Source organism: Ambystoma mexicanum, chromosome 8 (genome assembly GCF_040938575.1).
Source record: "Ambystoma mexicanum isolate Mex_15411 chromosome 8, UKY_AmexF1_1, whole genome shotgun sequence".
Lineage (NCBI taxonomy): Eukaryota > Metazoa > Chordata > Amphibia > Caudata > Ambystomatidae > Ambystoma > Ambystoma mexicanum.
In genome coordinates this window covers 347,965,458-347,983,041 of record NC_090929.1, presented here as the reverse complement: position 1 = coordinate 347,983,041, position 17,584 = coordinate 347,965,458, and the positions used below count along the sequence as shown (strand labels likewise).

At 48.0% G+C, this 17,584-nt stretch overlaps 1 protein-coding gene across 3 annotated transcripts in view; it reads left to right on the top strand.

Moving 5' to 3' along the window:
- Nucleotides 1–17,584, top strand: part of PNPLA7 (patatin like phospholipase domain containing 7) — a 2,986,886-nt gene that overhangs the window by 622,000 nt on the left and 2,347,302 nt on the right. For all 3 annotated transcript variants that reach the window (XM_069609797.1, XM_069609798.1, XM_069609799.1), the window contains one exon: nt 8,711–8,791. In XM_069609797.1, coding sequence (XP_069465898.1) covers nt 8,711–8,791 — 81 coding nt within the window. The remainder of the gene's footprint in view (nt 1–8,710; nt 8,792–17,584) is intronic.

Below are 17,584 nucleotides of genomic sequence, written 5' to 3'. Positions count from 1 at the left end.
TAGATCTGATACCCGGAACAACTCCTCCTTGCAGTAGGATTTATGCCCTCACCGAGCCAGAGAATGTTCACCTCAGACAATATCTGGACCAATACCTAGCCAACGGGTTTATCCGTCCTTCAAAATCTCCAGCTTCCTCGGCTTTGTTCTTCGTTCCGAAAAAGGAAGGAGACCTTAGGACTTGTATAGATTACCGCGCCCTGAATCAAATCACTGTTAAAAACAGATACCCGTTACCTTTGATCCCTGAACTCCTGGATCAAGTCAAAGACGCATGTATATATACAAAGTTGGATCTCGGAGGAGCCTACCACTTGGTACGAATAAAAGAGGGCGATGAATGGAAGACGGCCTTCCGCACCAAGTATGGGCTGTTTGAATATCAAGTTATGCCCTTTGGACTTTGCAACGCTCCTGCCGCCTTCCAGTACTTAATGAATGATGTCCTTAGAGAACTCATAGATGTGTGTGTTGTTGTCTACATTGATGACATCCTCGTCTATTCATCATCTAAAGAAGAACATCGGAAACATGTTAGAGAGGTCCTCAAGAGACTACGTCAACATAACCTTTTTGCTAAACTCGAAAAATGCGTTTTTAACGTAACGGAAGTTGAGTTCATGGGATTCATATTGTCACCCAATGGAGTTCATATGGATTCAAAGAAAGTCGATGCAAATATCAAGTGGCCTTCACCAACCTCTATAAAGGGAGTCCAAAGCATGTTAGGCTTCGCTAATTTTTACCGCAGATTCATTCCTGAATTCTCTCGAGTAGTCCAGCCCATCACTGCTCTGTTAAAGAAAAACAAACGTTTTGAGTTTTCTACTGAGGCGGAACAAGCCTTTCGGAACTTAAAAACTAAATTCATTTCTGCACCTGTTCTTAAACATCCTCGTCCAGAACTCCCCTACATCGTAGAAACAGATGCTTCAAGTCTTGCTATGGGGGCAGTTTTATCACAAAGAGATCCGGTCACACATCAATTACATCCTATAGCCTTTTGGTCCCGCAAATTCTCGGCTCCCAAGATCAACTATTCAATTACAGACAAGGAACTTTTAGCTATCAGATCGGCCTTTAAAGCCTGGCGGCATTATCTTTTGGGAGCCAGACACACAGTCACCGTAATGACTGATCACCGCAACTTACAGTATCTGAAGACGGCCAAAGCTCAGTCTTCCAGGCAGCTTCGCTGGGCTCTGTTTTTGGCGGAATTTGACTTTATAATTACTTATCGACCTGGCAGTAAAAATGGAAAAGCAGATGCCCTTTCCCGGATGGGAATAGATGAACATTTGACCAATCCAGAACCAATACCCATAATCCCTGAACAAAGGATTTTGGGTTTGGTCAGCGCTCAATCCTTTGAAGACATCAAGACCACAGTCAAATCCCTTCTAACTCCGGCCGACTTACAGAACTGGCAATTAAGGGGAAAAGAATTTTCAGTGGATCAAGATCTACCTTTTTTCCGAGGACGATTATACTTGCCCAGTGAGAAGATACAAAGACAGGTAATCTCCTGTTATCACGATTCACTAATGGAGGGTCACCCTGGCATAACCAAAACCATGGAAAAGGTCAAAAGACATTTCTGGTGGCCATCATGGAAAAAGGATATTAGAGACTTTGTAATCTCTTGCGGTGTATGCGCTCAAAATAAAAGTCTGAAGGAGAAACCAGCCGGCCTCTTACACCCACTAGACATCCCTCCCTGTCCATGGCATACCCTGTCCATGGATTTCATCACGGACTTACCTCCATGCTCAGGGTACAATACCATTTTAGTAGTCGTGGATCTATTCTCCAAGATGGCTCACTTGATTCCCCTGAAGGGCCTACCTTCAGCTTCAGTATTGGCCCGAGAATTCTTAGAAAACATCGTTCGGTTACACGGGTTTCCCTCGGTTTTGGTTTCCAATAGGGGAAGTCAATTCATCTCCCACTTTTGGCGAAGTTGCTGTCGTTTAGCCCAAATTGATGTGAGACTTTCTACCAGTCATCATCCCCAGACTGACGGACAAACCGAGAGGACAAATCAAACTCTAGAGCAATATCTACGTTGCATGCTCCAAGAAACTGAAAACCCTTGGAAGGACATTCTTTGGATTGCTGAATACGCTTATAACAATTCGACTCATTCTGGAACCGGAAAGACTCCCTTCTTCTTATTATATGGACACCATCCTAGAACCTCTAACCTGGATCCTCCCCAAGAATTTGAGGCACCTGCTGTGGATCACTTGCACTCGGAGATCACTTGTGCTTTTAAGGAAGCCACTGACCATCTGCAAAGAGCTAAAGCTCAATTCAAGAAAGGAGCAGATCAGCACCGTAAAGAGGCCCCTCACTACGCAGTGGGAGAGCAGGTCTGGTTATCCACTAAGCACCTACCTCTAAAAGGACCCCGCACTTTTAACCCGAGATACCTTGGACCCTATCTTATCTCTGCCATAATTAATCCAGTGGCTGTTAAATTGGAATTGCCTTCGCATATGAAAATACATCCAGTATTCCATGTCTCCTTACTAAAACCAGTACAACCAGGAACCCGATTGACCGAACTTCCAGAACCTGTTTTAGTAGATGGAGAAATTGAGTTCGAAGTAAAGAACATCCTAGACTCCAAAATCTCCAAATCTAAATTATATTACCTGGTTGATTGGAAAGGATACGGCCCCCAGGAAAGGTCTTGGGAACCCTCAGAACATGTCCACACACCTCGTCTGGTCAAGAAATTCCATTTGAATCACCCCGACAAGCCAAAACCCCCGGAGAAGACACGCTTGGGAGGGGCCTTGAGGGGGGGTGCTGTCATGATCACTGCTCCCAAGGAGTCAGGAACTACCCAACATCCTTGGAAGCAGGCCCCTAATCGTTATCTTAGGCACCAGCCGGTCCCCACTGGGACCTTTTGGGCCTCGTCCTGGCGCCGGTGGCACCAGGCTCATCACAGTCATCGGTCCCGGCACTGGAAGCGCCGGGCTCATATTATGGATAAAGATGCTTGGGTGGACTTACCTGCAGCAGACCATGCTGCTTACTTACCAGCCACTTAGAAGTCCTCTGTGAACAGGAACTACTTTCTTACCTGGGTGGGGCAAGCTCCACTCCCTGGATACAGCACTGGAACACTTCTGGAACTGGAACTCTTTTCTTACCTAGGCGGGGCCGTGGAGGAAGACGCCTCATCACTCCAAGGCTATTTAAACCACACCCGATAGATGAAACGTGCTTCGCGTTATTCTGCATCTGCAGCAGAACGCTCACCGAGTCTATTCCGGCCTTTCTTCTTTCGATCCTGAACCTGCAAGAATTATACTTACCATTCCTGTATCCAGTCGACAACAGCACCTGCAAGGAAAAGAAACAACAGGTTAGCAAGGCAACCTTTACACGCAGTGCTTACTCACCTGATCCATCGGCTGCGGCCAGTTCTTCACGCTGCATCTCCGCCTGTGAAGACAAAAGCATTGTGATTACTTACCGGCACTCCGCGAATTCCGGATTTCTTCATGCTGCACCACCGCCTGTGAAGACAAAAGCATTGTTATCACTCACCGGCACTCCGCGAATTCCGGATTTCTTCAAGCTGCACCGCCGCCTGTGAAAACAAAAGAAGAGACATTAGACAGGTATTTACTTACGCCCATCGCGCTCGCCACAATAAGAACGCATGCAAATACTCCAGCGTCTCTTCAGCACGGACTAAGCAGCAAGGGAAAAAGACAGTTAGAGCGCTAGCATTTACTTACTAATTTCCAGGCGCTTCACTCCATCTTCCGTCTCCAGAGTCCTGCAAGACAAAAGGGAAAGCATTATACAGAGTCCTGCTCAATATTAACGTGCCACGCACCTAAAGACTATAAAGACTAAAAAGGTGCCCAGAAACTCACCGCTCGTGCAGTTAACGACGGTAACGATCCTCTGAGTTCAAGAGGCCTATGTTTCACCAGTGAAGGAACTGGCAACGGCACCCTGCACCGGACGCAGATGGAGAGTCCAGCATTCACCTATCTAAGGTGAGCACGAGACCTGGGGGGGGGCTCTACGGAGAAGCTAGGAAGAGAGGGAGAGGGAGAGGAACATTCAACAGCCCAGACCCTTAACCCCCATATTCTTTCACCTACAGAAACCTCACCCTTCGGGTTCGACACACAGTGAGAAGAGGTTCAACCCCAGAAGCCAATCAAGTCCTGCACATCACTTTTCGAGTCACAGACACCTTCCTGCCAAGACCAGCGCCTCCGTGGGAATCAGGTGAGCGTTACACCCGCTGGATCATCTTAGCCATGATTGAATGCTACAGATTAGCGGGGAAAGACCCACCAGATGGGCCGGAGTCCCGGCAGCAGATATTTGTGCAGCTGCAACTTGTAAAACAATGCATACTTTTGTCAAGCATTACTGCTTGGATACTGCCTCTTTCAATGAGGCATTATTTGCCAAGGCAGTTCTGCATTCTGTTCACGAAAACTAAAACTAGTACTCCCGCCTCCAAAATTGTGGGAGTCTATCATAAGATGAGAAATACGTGGGAGGACACAATCCATTCGAAGAACAAGTTACTTACCAACTGTAACGTTCTTTCGACTGGATGTTCCTCCCACGTATTCCTCATCGACCCTCCCATCCTACCCCACAGTACAGTTTACGTTTTCTTACACTTTCCTCTCATGAGTGCATCAGTTATGGGGCACGCCTGGGTGTTCCTCCTATATGTTTCATCAAAAAAACAGAACTAAAGCAACGGGCGTGGCTTGAGCTATTTATACTATCGGTGACGTCGACAGAGTACGGAGTCCGTGATGGGACAATCGACGCCACGACCTCGAGCACAGCGCCCTCTGCCGAAAGAATTTTTTTTCCGAAGCAGCGAAGCTGGAGACAACGAGTTATCATAAGATGAGGAATACGTGGGAGGAACATCCAGTCGAAAGAACGTTGCAGTTGGTAAGTAACTTGTTCTTCCACACCTTAAGACCTAGATCTCAGAGCTATCCTGTTAGCTTTGATTGCTTTTCTACCATCTCTAGATGGATGTTTTATATAAACAAGGAGGGAGGAACCAAGTACCCGTTCTCTGCAGTCTGATGTTTCAAATTTGGGAATGGGCTTTGGAGCACGCCATCTCTCTGAGAGCCATCCACTTGCCAAGAGACCGAGAAGGTAGAGGCAGACTCATTAAACATGCTAGCACATTACAATCACAAGTGGAAGATTCAGCCATCCTCTAACTCCTGCCAAAGTCTTCATTTAGGCTTGTGCCACCACCCTCCTCACTCTTTCCCCCAAACTCCTTCTCAACATCTTGATCCTCCCCACTCATGTGACACAGTTCCTTTCCAACTCCTTACACTTCCTCACTCCTGCAAACCTCCTTTCCCCAACTTTTGTCTACTGACAAAATGTTCCTCAAGCTGTCCTCATGCCTCTCTCTCTCTCGTCCCTCTGCCCTCTTCCTTCAATAAGCCTCCTGCTCCCTTCTACTCCCTACTTCTTCTGCTCTGACTTTTTCTTTGTTTGCTCAGCTCTGCAGACAACCAAACCATAGCTAAACAAAACCATGTTGTGTATTCGCTTGCATTTCTTTTTGTTGTCAGGTGGTCCGGATACAACAGAGTAATTCAACAATTGTCTAAATAATGTGGCATATGATAGGTCAGGCTTCTTGTCGGTGGCCACTCTGTGACAGTTTCCTGCCACAGTGCTGGTATATGGTGGGAAAATCCAGTGGATTACCCATATATTGCCTCCTGGTCTAGCATTCTGTTGCGAGTTGTAGCATCTAGCCCCTCGGATGACCCATCCCACGCCTCCAGAGACAGACGGGTGTAAGGTGTAAGGAAAGCATGGTATCAAACAGTGAAGACAGACACAAGTGATCACAATTCAAGGGTGTTTATTGAACTTCAGTGGGTTGGTTGAACGCCTATTTAACCCTAAATTTAAGGATGGGGCAAGCTATGACCATCAGATAATAACGCAGTCCTAGTGGAGTCTCTGTCAAAATAACAGGGCCTATACTAATAAACCTATTGCCAATCCTTATGTCTTGATACAAATGGTGTGCGACAACAATATATGCAAAAATAAAGTGTTTAAGAAATGATATGTCTGGATAGTTGAGCAGTTGGCTTCCCTTCCCTGTGTTTTCAGCATGGTACAACACACTCTTGGCTTCTCTTCCACGAGGATAAAGTTCAAAGTTCTCGGGTTCTGTGCACCATGGGTCTCCCTCCTTCAGGCTCGGACCCCCTTTTGACACAATGTTCACAATTGGTCTCCCTCGATCAGGCTTGGACCACAGATCTCCCTCGTTCGGGCTCGGACCCCTTAAGTGCAGTGTTTACAACTGGTCTCCCTCGGATGGGCTCGGACCCCTTAAGCACAATGTTCACAAATGGTCTCCCTTGTTTGGGCTCGGACCATGTAATCTCACTTTCTAAGCGTTCTTCTTTGTATAGAAAATCAAAGACTTTTCGATTGGGTGATGGATTTTGCTTAAACCATCACAGGACCACTTGGATTCACTTCATTTCCCATTCTCATCTTTTACTTTCGCTTCTGCCACTTCTTGGCTGGATACCTCAGAGACCTTCGATTCAGCACACTTGCGGTTGCAGACCACTCTGTCATTGGTAATGCATCTTTCTCTGTTAAAGTTCAAACATCCATCGGCAATTAAGCTTTCCTCATGTTTTTCATCACACGCGTTACTAATCTTCGTTCTTGTGCTCTTTATACAATGTTGCTACTTGCAACCTTGACTTCAACACAGACTGGTCTTGCATCGGTCTCCCCAACTCACCGGCTGTGTTGTACTCTCTGGCGCTGCTTTGATCATGGAGCCAAGGACAGTACCATGGCAGCTGCTGCTCCTCCCCGACTCGGTCAGCCATGCAGGAGGGCCCCGGTTAACTCTGACACACACTGCAGGATTCTTCAGTCGGGTTTCCTGGCCTTACGGTTTTTATTAAGAAGGATTCTGGAAAGTAATGGTTTCTTGCCAGAAAGGTCAAGGGTAGCTGCCCTCCTTGCTCACCCTTCTTGGTTTGCCATCTTTCTCCCCTCGTTCAGCTGATGTCTGGAAAACGCTGTTCGTTTGTGTAGTTTTCCAGTGTGCACTCGTGAGGGGTTACCAGTAATTGCCTGACCTTGCCTGGCCATAGTAGTGGGAAATGTCAGGTACAATGCTCGGGTTTAAGTCCGTTTTATCCCAAAGCGGGCTGTCCGTGTGAAAGTGTTCATGAAGGGAAAGGGGATGGGTAAAGTTCCTAAATATCCTACTGGGTTGGAAGGGGTAAAGTTGTTTCAGGGAGTGGGATACAGCGTCTAACAATCAGGTGTCCCACTCCCTGAAGACCCTCATCCAGGTAATCCTCCCGCACTGGTCCACCCCTAGGGTCTGGATCCAAAGGCGATGGCTGTGCCCTGGCCACCTGAGGGAAGAGATCCCCAGGAACTAGCAGGTGAGACACCTTCTGGTTTCTCACACAGGGGACATTGCCACCGCAAACGTTTGAGAATTGAAATGCAGCATGTTGGGGGAACAAAATGTTGACGACCGTAATAAGTTGAAAAAAAATTGGGAACTGAAATGTTGAATCTTGGGAAACTGCGTCTTGAATGCCCTTTTGAGAAAGCATTTTAGAGTTGTTTTGCTGAATGTTTGAAAGCTGAGTTTTAAAGTCCTTTGACTAGTGAATACATTGTATAGTGTGAATTTGAGTTTTTCTTCTCAAGCATTCAACTAGGGGGAAAAGATAACTGTTTTAAAGTAATCACTCTGAGACTACTCCAAGATTATATTATGGCTCTGCTTTGTGTATAATCTCCAATCAAAATAATGTGTAACTATTACTACTGGGTCTGTCATCTCTGCCCATTATCATCAAGTCTGTCACCTCATATAGCTTTTTAATGTATCTTAATAATTGAGCATTAATTCAGGGCCTGTGTGCAAAGTGCTCATGGGCAAGATACCCACAGGCTTATAGGTGAAGGTGAACATTCCTTGAGGAAACTTTGTTCTGGGCTTTTTGCTAACGAGGAAGTTGTTCATGTACATTACCCTTGGCAAGTTGAACACAGAATATTGTATTTGTCACTTTTAATCATGGGTATGAGGCCAATCTGCACTGCACAATTTGCACAGTGACGCAAGCACAAATCTGTATTCGTCACATTTTGTGTCGGGGCAATTTTCTTTCTGATCCTTGTCCTAGACATCCTACTGAAAGAAAGTCAAACTAATTGGAAACTATTTTTATAATTAACTGGCAAATGATGCTAGTGTATCAAACATATTTCTTATTTTGTACATAAATTCGATTTTTTGTAATGGTTTCGGATGAACACTTGCAGGTGTACTTGTTTTACAATCACATCGAGCTGATTGCCTTTCCAGTTCACTGCAGTTTCATTGTTTCTTTTGTTAACATTTTGCTTCCCTCTTTGATGGCAAAACATTTCTAAGCATACCATACATAAATGGCAAAATTTGAGGTCGTCCCTCGCATGCCGTAGTGCTCAGTTTACCAGCATACAAATCTCACTGAGTCATTATACCCTTCCCAAAATCGTCTCTGTGCCATTGGTCATTTCTACTACTCCAAGCTGTCATGGTTAGGCTGGGCAATGACTGGTTAAGTCTATGTTCTCTTCCCTAAATATTCTGCTTTCAATGCCATTTTTTTTTCTTCAGGATGGAACAGACATGGTTGTTAAAGAAGTGCTGCCAGGGGACAGTGTCCACAGCCTCCTGAGCATCCTGGATGTTATAACCGTGAGTAAATGTCTAGCTTGCTTTCTAGTTGTATGCTGGGATTGTTTTCTGTTTCCAATGATAATGCGGTCTGCTCATGCAAAACTATAATTTTTTGTTTTCTCTCCTGGCATTGAAAAAATAGTTGTAGTAGTAGCAGGGTAGAAATAATTTAGGCAAGGTTTTAATAATTCCTCTGTTGCGATTATATTTTAACACTCATTCCTAGCAGGCATGCTTTGATTTAATTGCTGAGTTGTGTGGAACTTTTAGTGCTCTATTAATCTACTGTGAACATCTTCCCTTTTGTCCGTCTAATAATGAAGCTGCTTGATCATGAATAAACACTTTCTTAAAAAATGTACTCTTATCCACTCCCAATGACATCACCACTTTCTTTGGAAAACAGTAACAAGTAAATTGTCCACCTGACCTGATCAACAAAATAATATTGGTTGTAAATGTATACCAGTTACTTTCTGCCAAACTAAGTGGTGATATGTGTGTGTATGTCTACATATAGTTATACATATGTATGTTTCTGAGGCCTGTGGAATCTGCTTAGATCACATGCTGTGCATAGGCCGACATCTAGTGGAAGCTGCGGAGTATTACAGTTTGTTTTTCGAAACTCGAAAATGGGCGTCGACACAGGGCGTGCCAGTAATACTATCCCTAGTGTGACGTCCACTGTACCCAAGATCCCTCACGCGTCTAGGATCCTCAGATTGTTTTTTTCCGCCATACTGGTCGGAAGCATCTTGCGGAGTCCCCTGGCCTTAGCCATACTTTTGCTAAAATTTAAAAATATGAATCTATTGACATCCTTCCCCACCGCAACGTCGAACTTCGACACTCGACGCCGGCTGGAGAAGAAATCGACCGTCGGCTGCTGCACGACGGATTTGGGCCTCGGAAGGCTGCTGGCCTCGGCCCGGGCCTGGTAGGCCGCTGGCCTCGGCCCTGCAAGTAAGGAGAGTGGGGGGTGGTTCATACTCTACACTCTTGGTATATAGGTACACCTTATACATTTCCTACACTTAACTGCCCGCTGCCTCAAGGTGCGTATGGAGGGTACCCCTTTTCAATTCTGCCCCAAGTGCAACCGCAAATACCCTTGGGTCGACAGGCACGCCACGTGCAATCTCTGCTTGCCGAGGGACCACCCCAAAGCGAACTGCAGAGCGTGTAGTAGGTTTAAACCTAAGACACTTAAGGACCGTTCGACGAAGCGTTGGGCCCACCACGCCAGGCAGGCGGCCATGGCAGCGGAGGGCGCCTTCAGCGATGGCAGCGACGCCGTACTTTCGGACGGCGAGGGCATTACGGCGTCGAAAGACAGCCGAGCGCAGGTCCCCGACCTCGGAAGGTCGTCCGGCAGGGCGGCTATGGGGAAGACCCCCGGCGACGCAAGCGCTTCACATATTACACACACTAAACACACTAAGTCCAGCCGAGACTCGACGACGTCGAGTTCTCGGAAAGAGGCACAGACAGAACGGTCCGATTCGGTGTCCTCTGGGCGCTCTCGATCAAGATCGCTGCATGACTCCAGACAATCATCCACTCTTGCCAAGAGTGCCTCGCTCCATAGGCTAACAGAAGTTCGATCGTCAGAAGACGAAGACGACTTCCACCCCCAGGCCGCGCTCCAGGAGTCGGAGCCCGCAATTAAAGACGGCGAGGCCCCACGCTCGAAGGACAGGGACACCTCTCCCGATCCTCGACGCCAGGCGTCAAAAAACTCCGGAGCCACTAAGGGACAGGGAAAACATTTTTCTACGCACGGGGAGGAGGGAAAACAGCAGAAGAAACTACCTGTACATTCTTCCACACCTGTGAAACACTCCACCCCTCCTAAACAGACAGACAAGCCCAGGTCTGCTGATAGGTCCACAACCAGCAAAGCTACTCAAGATAAATCCCATAGACTTGCTGAGAGAGTCATTCCCAGTTCCAAAAAATGGTCCAGTGAAGACATAGATAGGGTCATGTCAAGAATGTCTTCTTTGGCTGATTTTTATGATAAAAATCCAGGACATTTCCTCTCGTATGATCCTCAAGGGGCCACACCCTCAGGCTCTACTGATCCTATCCCCCCCGAGTAAGAAAGCCCGGTTTGAAACCCCGATGAGGTCTGAACCCTTCGAGGTACAACCTTACGCAACACCATACTCACGGTATCAAGGAGAGGCTTCCTTTTGTGGAGACCAAGAATTTGGTATGATAGAAGAGCAAACCGGGACGGGCTACTATGGGGATGATGAGGACCAGGAAGAAGAAGAGGATGACCCGGAAACATACAGAGTAGATTCCCCGGTAGAGAACGAAGCCCCGGTTACCGACTCCCCGGTCGATAACCAGCCCCTCCTAAATGAGGTTCTCGCTCGCGCAGCAGAACATTTCCACATTGACACCCACGGTGTACAGGAGGAAAGGGACTTCGCAGAAGAGTTAGTGGGAGAAAGGAGGCCGGTTGCCCAGACCATCCCTATCCTAAATCCATTCAGCGGAGAATAGATCCGTCCCTGGTGAACCCAAACCTCACCAGAGCAGTCAATCCCAGGGTTGAAAAACTTTTCAGGGCAGCTCAGTCTGACCCTCTCTATATAAGAGGACATCTAAAGCCAGACTCCCTAGTTGTTACCAACACTCGTAAGAGGGCTGGAACACCCTTGTCTTCGTCAGAAGCTCCTCCCGACAAGGAGAGCAAGAAACTATACGGTTTCGGCAGGAAGGTAGCCTCAACGTCCGCCTATCAAGCAAGGATTGCTAACTCCACCACCCTGTTGGCCAGCTACAACTGCCATCAGTGGGAAGAAGTCGCGGCTCTCATAGCCTCTGCTCCTGAACCGTTAAAGGGCCAATTAGCTCGGATTTCCGCAGAGGGTAGAGCCGTGTCTGGGTGCATTTTGAAAGCAACCTTCGACGCCGCGGACAACGCAGGCAGATTGATAGCAGAAGGTACCGTTATCAAGAGACATGCGTGGTTACGGCAGTCTGGTTTTAAGGCAGAAACTCAGGCATCATTGTTAGACAAACCGGTGGAAGCCGATCTGTTGTTTGGTAAGGCGGTCGAAGACGCACTGAAAAATGCCAAGGACGAATACGAGACACTCAAATCCCTTGGCCAGTTAACCAATAAACCCCCTAACCAGAGAGGGAATAGTAATTTTCGTCGCCCACGCGGCCAAAATTCCCAGAGAGGATCTAACTATTCCCAGGGGCAGGGTACACAGTGGAACAACAACCAACAGTCTACCCAGGGTTACAGCAGAGGTAATAGGAGAGGTCGTGGTAAAGGCAGAGGCAGCCCCAGCAAGGGAGGCGGCATGCCTCCACCAAAGCAGTGACTCTCAGTTCAGGGTCCCTTCTCACGCAACCCCAGTAGGGGGACGCATTTCAAACTTCACCCAGGCTTGGGAAGGGATCACATCAGACAGATGGGTGCTGTCAACAGTATCCACGGGATATTGTATAGAGCTACTGCACGGCCCCGGAACCATCCTCCACGACAAAGAGTACACTCCTTAGAACATCAGAAGATTCTCCTCGAGGAGATCGCCATTCTTCTACAAAAGGACGCGATAGAACTCGTCCCGGGACACCAGGTAAACAAGGGTATTTATTCAACTTACTTCCTTGTGCCAAAGAAAGACTTGACAATGCGCCCAGTATTGGACTTACGGCCTGCCAACAAGTATGTCAAGCCCCAAACATTTCGTATGACCACGCTACAAGAGGTAATCCCCCTCCTAAAAAAGGGGGATTACATGGCAACTTTGGATATGAAAGATGCTTATTTTCATATTTCCATGTTCCCAGCGCACAGAAAGTACTTGCGCTTCAAGGTGGACAGTCGGCACTACCAATTCAAGGTACTGCCCTTTGGGATAGCTTCAGCACCAAGGGTATTCACCAAGGTACTGCCGGTGGCGGCTGCACACCTAAGCGGGGAGGCAATCCCAGTGTACCCTTATCTGGACGACTGGCTCATGACGGGGGAAACCCCAGGAATTTGCAGGACAAACATTCAAAGGACTATCGACCTCCTCCACGAGTTAGGCTTCTCAATCAACGAGAAGAAGTCAAGCCTGGTGCCAAGCACCTCAAAACAATTCCTAGGAGCAATCCTGGATACCCAGCAGGGGTTGACCTTTCCTTCAGAAGAAAGAATTCGGAATATACTACTGCAAATTCCGCATTATCAGTCCGGTCAACAAATAATGGTACGCAAAGCAATGCGTTTACTGGGCATGATGGCGTCATGCATTTATCTAGTCCCCCACGCGCGCCTGCGCATGCGTCCCATGCAGGAATGGTTGGCGAAACAGTGGTCTCAGGCAAGTGGTCAGTGGGACGATCTAGTGGTCGTTTCGCCAACACTGGTACAAAGCCTTCACTGGTGGACAAGAGAAAATCTCGCACAGGGGAAACCCTTTTACGATCCCGAGGTACAGGCAGTAGTCACTACAGATGCATGTCTGATGGGGTGGGGAGCTCACCATCTCCACCACACAGCTCAGGGTCTCTGGTCTCACTCAGCGGCCAAGAACCACATCAACCTGCTAGAGCTTCTGGCAGTATTCAGAGCGCTTCAGGCGTTCGAGCCCCACCTACTAAACCTGTCAGTGCAAATCCCGACGGACAGCACTACAGCCATGTTCTACCTGAACAAGCAAGGAGGGACTCGCTCGCCAAATCTGTCCAAGCTTGCCCAGAAAATCTGGATATGGGCACTCAGACGGAACATCTTCCTGTCATCACAACATGTTCCAGGGGAGCTCAATTCCCTAGCAGATGCTCTGAGCAGAGACTCCCTCCCAGAGGAACATGAATGGGTCCTTCACAGAGAGGTCGTAGAAGATCTCTTCTCTCAGTGGGGTTTCCCCACTATAGACTTATTCGCCACAAGCGAAAACAGACAATGCCCAGGATTTGCATCCAGGTTCCCCCAACCAGACTCCCAGGGGAACGCCCTGTGGATGAACTGGTCAGGGATGTTTGCGTACGCTTTTCCACCAACTCCTCTCATCAGGAAAGTGGTGAACAAGATGAACAGAGAATCGATGACACTCGTCCTAGTTGCTCCCATGTGGGCAAGACAACCCTGGTTCCCACACCTACGCAGGATGGCGGTGTGCGAGCCCATCAAACTTCCAGCCTGGTACAACCTACTGTCCCAGCACCAAGGTCAAACAGTGCACCAGCAACCCAACTCAATGAACCTGGCAGCATGGCTCCTGAGGTCATAGAGTTTGGACACCTCAATTTGCCACAGAGGTGTATGGACATCCTAAAAGAATCTAGGAAACCAAACACAAGGCACTGTTACTTTGACAAGTGGAAGAGGTTCGTTATCTGGTGCCAGAGTAGACAAATCAACCTAGTTGATTGCACTCCTTCCACTATTGTTACATACATGCTCCACCTGCTAGATGCAGGATTGGTTTTTAACTCACTGAAAGTACACCTGGCAGCCCTCTCGGCTTACACCACTTCCCATAGCAAGGTGTCGTGGTGGAAAGTACCAGTAGTTAAAGCCTTCATGGAAGGAGTAAAGAGACTTCACCCTCCTATTTCAAACCCACCGCCAGGGTGGGACCTTAATGTGGTGCTAGCCAAGCTCATGGGCCCCCCTTTCGAACCCATGCATAAAAGCAGTCTCAAACACCTGACTTATAAAACGGCCTTCTTAGTAGCTATTACTTCTATAAGAAGGGTCAGTGAAATTCAGGCTCTGTCAGTGCAGGATCCCTTCTTTACTATCCATAAAGATGAACTGGTTTTACGCACACACCCTAGGTTCTCAACTAAATTTATATCCAAATTCCATGTAAACCAGTCCATCGAGCTTCCGGCTTTCTTCCAGAACCCGCAAAGCTCGGCTGAGGTGAAACTACACACCCTAGATGTGCGTAGGGCGGTCCTCTACTATGTAAATAAAACAAGACCGCTAAGGAAAACAGATCAACTGTTTGTCTCCGTAGCTACAGGCAGAGAGGGGGATCGCGTCTCTAAAGGTGCCATCTCGAAGTGGATTATTAACTGTATCCAGCTGTGTTACTCACTCTCTGAAAAGACTCTGCCTTTTACGCCAAGGGCCCACTCTACTAGAGGCATTGGGGCCACTCTGGCTTTCATTGCAAATGTTCCCCTTGACACCATTTGCAAAGCAGCTACTTGGAGCTCTATTCACACTTTTACTCAGCATTACTGCATTGACACCCATTCCAAGGCAGATACACAAGTGGGACAAGCGGTTCTAAGACACTTATTTGCTCATGACCCTTCTCACATCCCACCTCCTTCTTCTGGTACTGCTCGCTAATCTATGCACAGCATGTGATCTAAGCAGATTCCACAAGCCTCTGAAGGGATACATTACTCACCGTAATTGTATTTCGAAGGGATTGTGTCCTCCGACGTATTCCTCATCTTAGATATCTCCTTCCAGCTCTGCTGGCCTCGGAACATTTTTTCTCTAGAGGGCGCTGCGCGTCGACGTCCTTCGAGTCGATGTCCCTCGACAGCCGCCGTATCGACGTTCGACGTCATCCTGCCTATAAAGGCTGCGCGCAGCGTCCGTTGCTCAGTTCCGTTTTTCCGCGCTTACTCGGTGCCTCGGAATACCGTTGCTCAGTTCTTAGTCAGATTAATCCTATTTACCTCGAGTTATTCGATCCGTACTCGATGGCTTCCTCGTCGGAACCGACAACTCCTCGATCCGGCTTCAAAAAATGTCGAGATTGTGGGAAAAAGATGTCGTTGACCGATCCTCACAGAATTTGTCTGTGGTGCTTGGGAGCTGAACACCATTGTTCGGAATGCGAGGACTGTATGTCCATGACAGCTAAGGCCCTGAAGGAGCGTAGGGGGAAGCTGGAGAAAGGTAAGACTTTTAAAGCTTCTTCTTCGTCGACGAAGTCGAGACATTCGTCTCCTCGTCACCATTCGCGCTCCAGGTCTCGGAGTGGGTCTCATCACTCCTCGAGATCGAAACACTCGAAGAGGAGACGTCGAAGATCCCCTTCTCCGTCTTCCTCTTCCTCTGTTTCGCCAAAAAGAATCCCTTGCCCCACGAAACATAGTTCCCGGGCTGAATGGGAGGAATTCCGAAAGAATATGATGAGCGTCTTCGAGAAAGCGGCCTCGACCCCCTCGAAGACTGCCGAGAGCGATGCTCTGGTCGAAAGACCCGAAGGTCAAAAACACCGCGAGTCGCAGTACCCGGCGAAAGAAACCTCTCGAGCGCGTTTCGAACCCTCGAGCAGGACTATGACCTCCAAACCTTCCTCGAAGCCTTCGACGCCGTTGTCGAGGGGACCTTCGACACACGGGTCTGTCGACGCCAAGAAAAGTCACGGTTACCACACATCCAGTGACTATCCCCAGGCCCTCGACGTCGATGGCTTCGATATTGTCGAGTAGAATTCCAATTCTGTCGAGGTCCTCGAGGCCTCCACCTCTGTTTTCGACGCCACGCTCGAAGCCTTCGACGTCGGCGTCGACGACATCGACGCTTTCGAGGCCAATAATGACAAGTTCGGCACCCTCTGCCTTGGAAATGGGATTTACTCCCTTTATGAGTTCAGAACAATTGAGAACTATATCCTCAATTTTAGAAGAGGGTGAATTGTCTGAACAAGACACATTTGAGTTACAGGGACCTGTAACCCCAGTTAGAGAGGAATTTTCCTCTGAAGAGCGCAGATTAAAGGATCTTCATGATTCTTTACATGAGGCAAGTGGGTTAGACACTTCCCCTGAGGTGGAGTTTGCTAAGCCAGACCCGGGGGAGCATGCTGAAACCCCCTACAGAGCCTTAATGGCCAGGATTACAGAGTTCATGGGGTGGTCTGCACCTTTGCAATCTTTCCAACAAGATGACCTCACGGATATTCTTGACAAAGGCCCACAAGAGGATCCTGTGGTGCCCTTTCATAAAGCTCTTCAGAGAAAGATCCTGACAAACTGGGAAACCCCAGATGTAATACCAGCAGTAAATAAAAAACTGTCTACAAAGTACAGGGTATCTTCCACAGACCCAGAGTTTTTGTCTAAACACCCATCCCCAGAAAGTCTGGTGGTACAAGCAGCATCCTCTACCGATGTCAAGACGGCTTATCCTACAGTCCCACAGGACAGGGACGATAAAAAATATGATGCTATGGCAAAGAAAGTCTTTTCAGCATGTAGCATGGCGTTAAAGTCTGTTAATGCTACTTGCACCCTTGCTAGGTTCAGCCATACACTTTGGGAGTGTATGGCTGAACATGCCATTCGATGGCTCTTCTTTGTTCGGGAAAAAGGCGGATGACAGTTTAGAGAAACTGCAAACTTCAAAAGCTGCAGCAAAATCCCTAGGAGCTGCAATCCGTCAGACTCCTTTTCGTCCCACAGGAACCTCTGCGAGGGGCAAGTCCTTTCGCTTCTACTCCGCATTCGGAAGAGGTAGAGGACGACCCGCTCAAAGGGGTCAAAGAAGAACTACCCGAGGTGGACGGGGTAGATATTCTAAAGCCGCAGCAACAGCAGATGCCTCTTTACCATCGGCATCTGCATCAGCCGCCCCAAAACCACTCTGAGGACTCCCCCTCACAGGACACCTGTAGGAGGCAGGTTGACTCAACATCTGACGGTATGGCAGGCTATCACGTCAGATGCTTGGGCATTGGAAACAGTCGCCCAAGGTTACTGACTGCCTTTCCTACGTATACCTCAGAGTCATCCACCGGGGATCAGCTCTCAGAAAGCTCCAGATCCGCTCCTCTTGCAGGAAATTTTGGACCTGCTAGAGAAAGGTGCCATAGA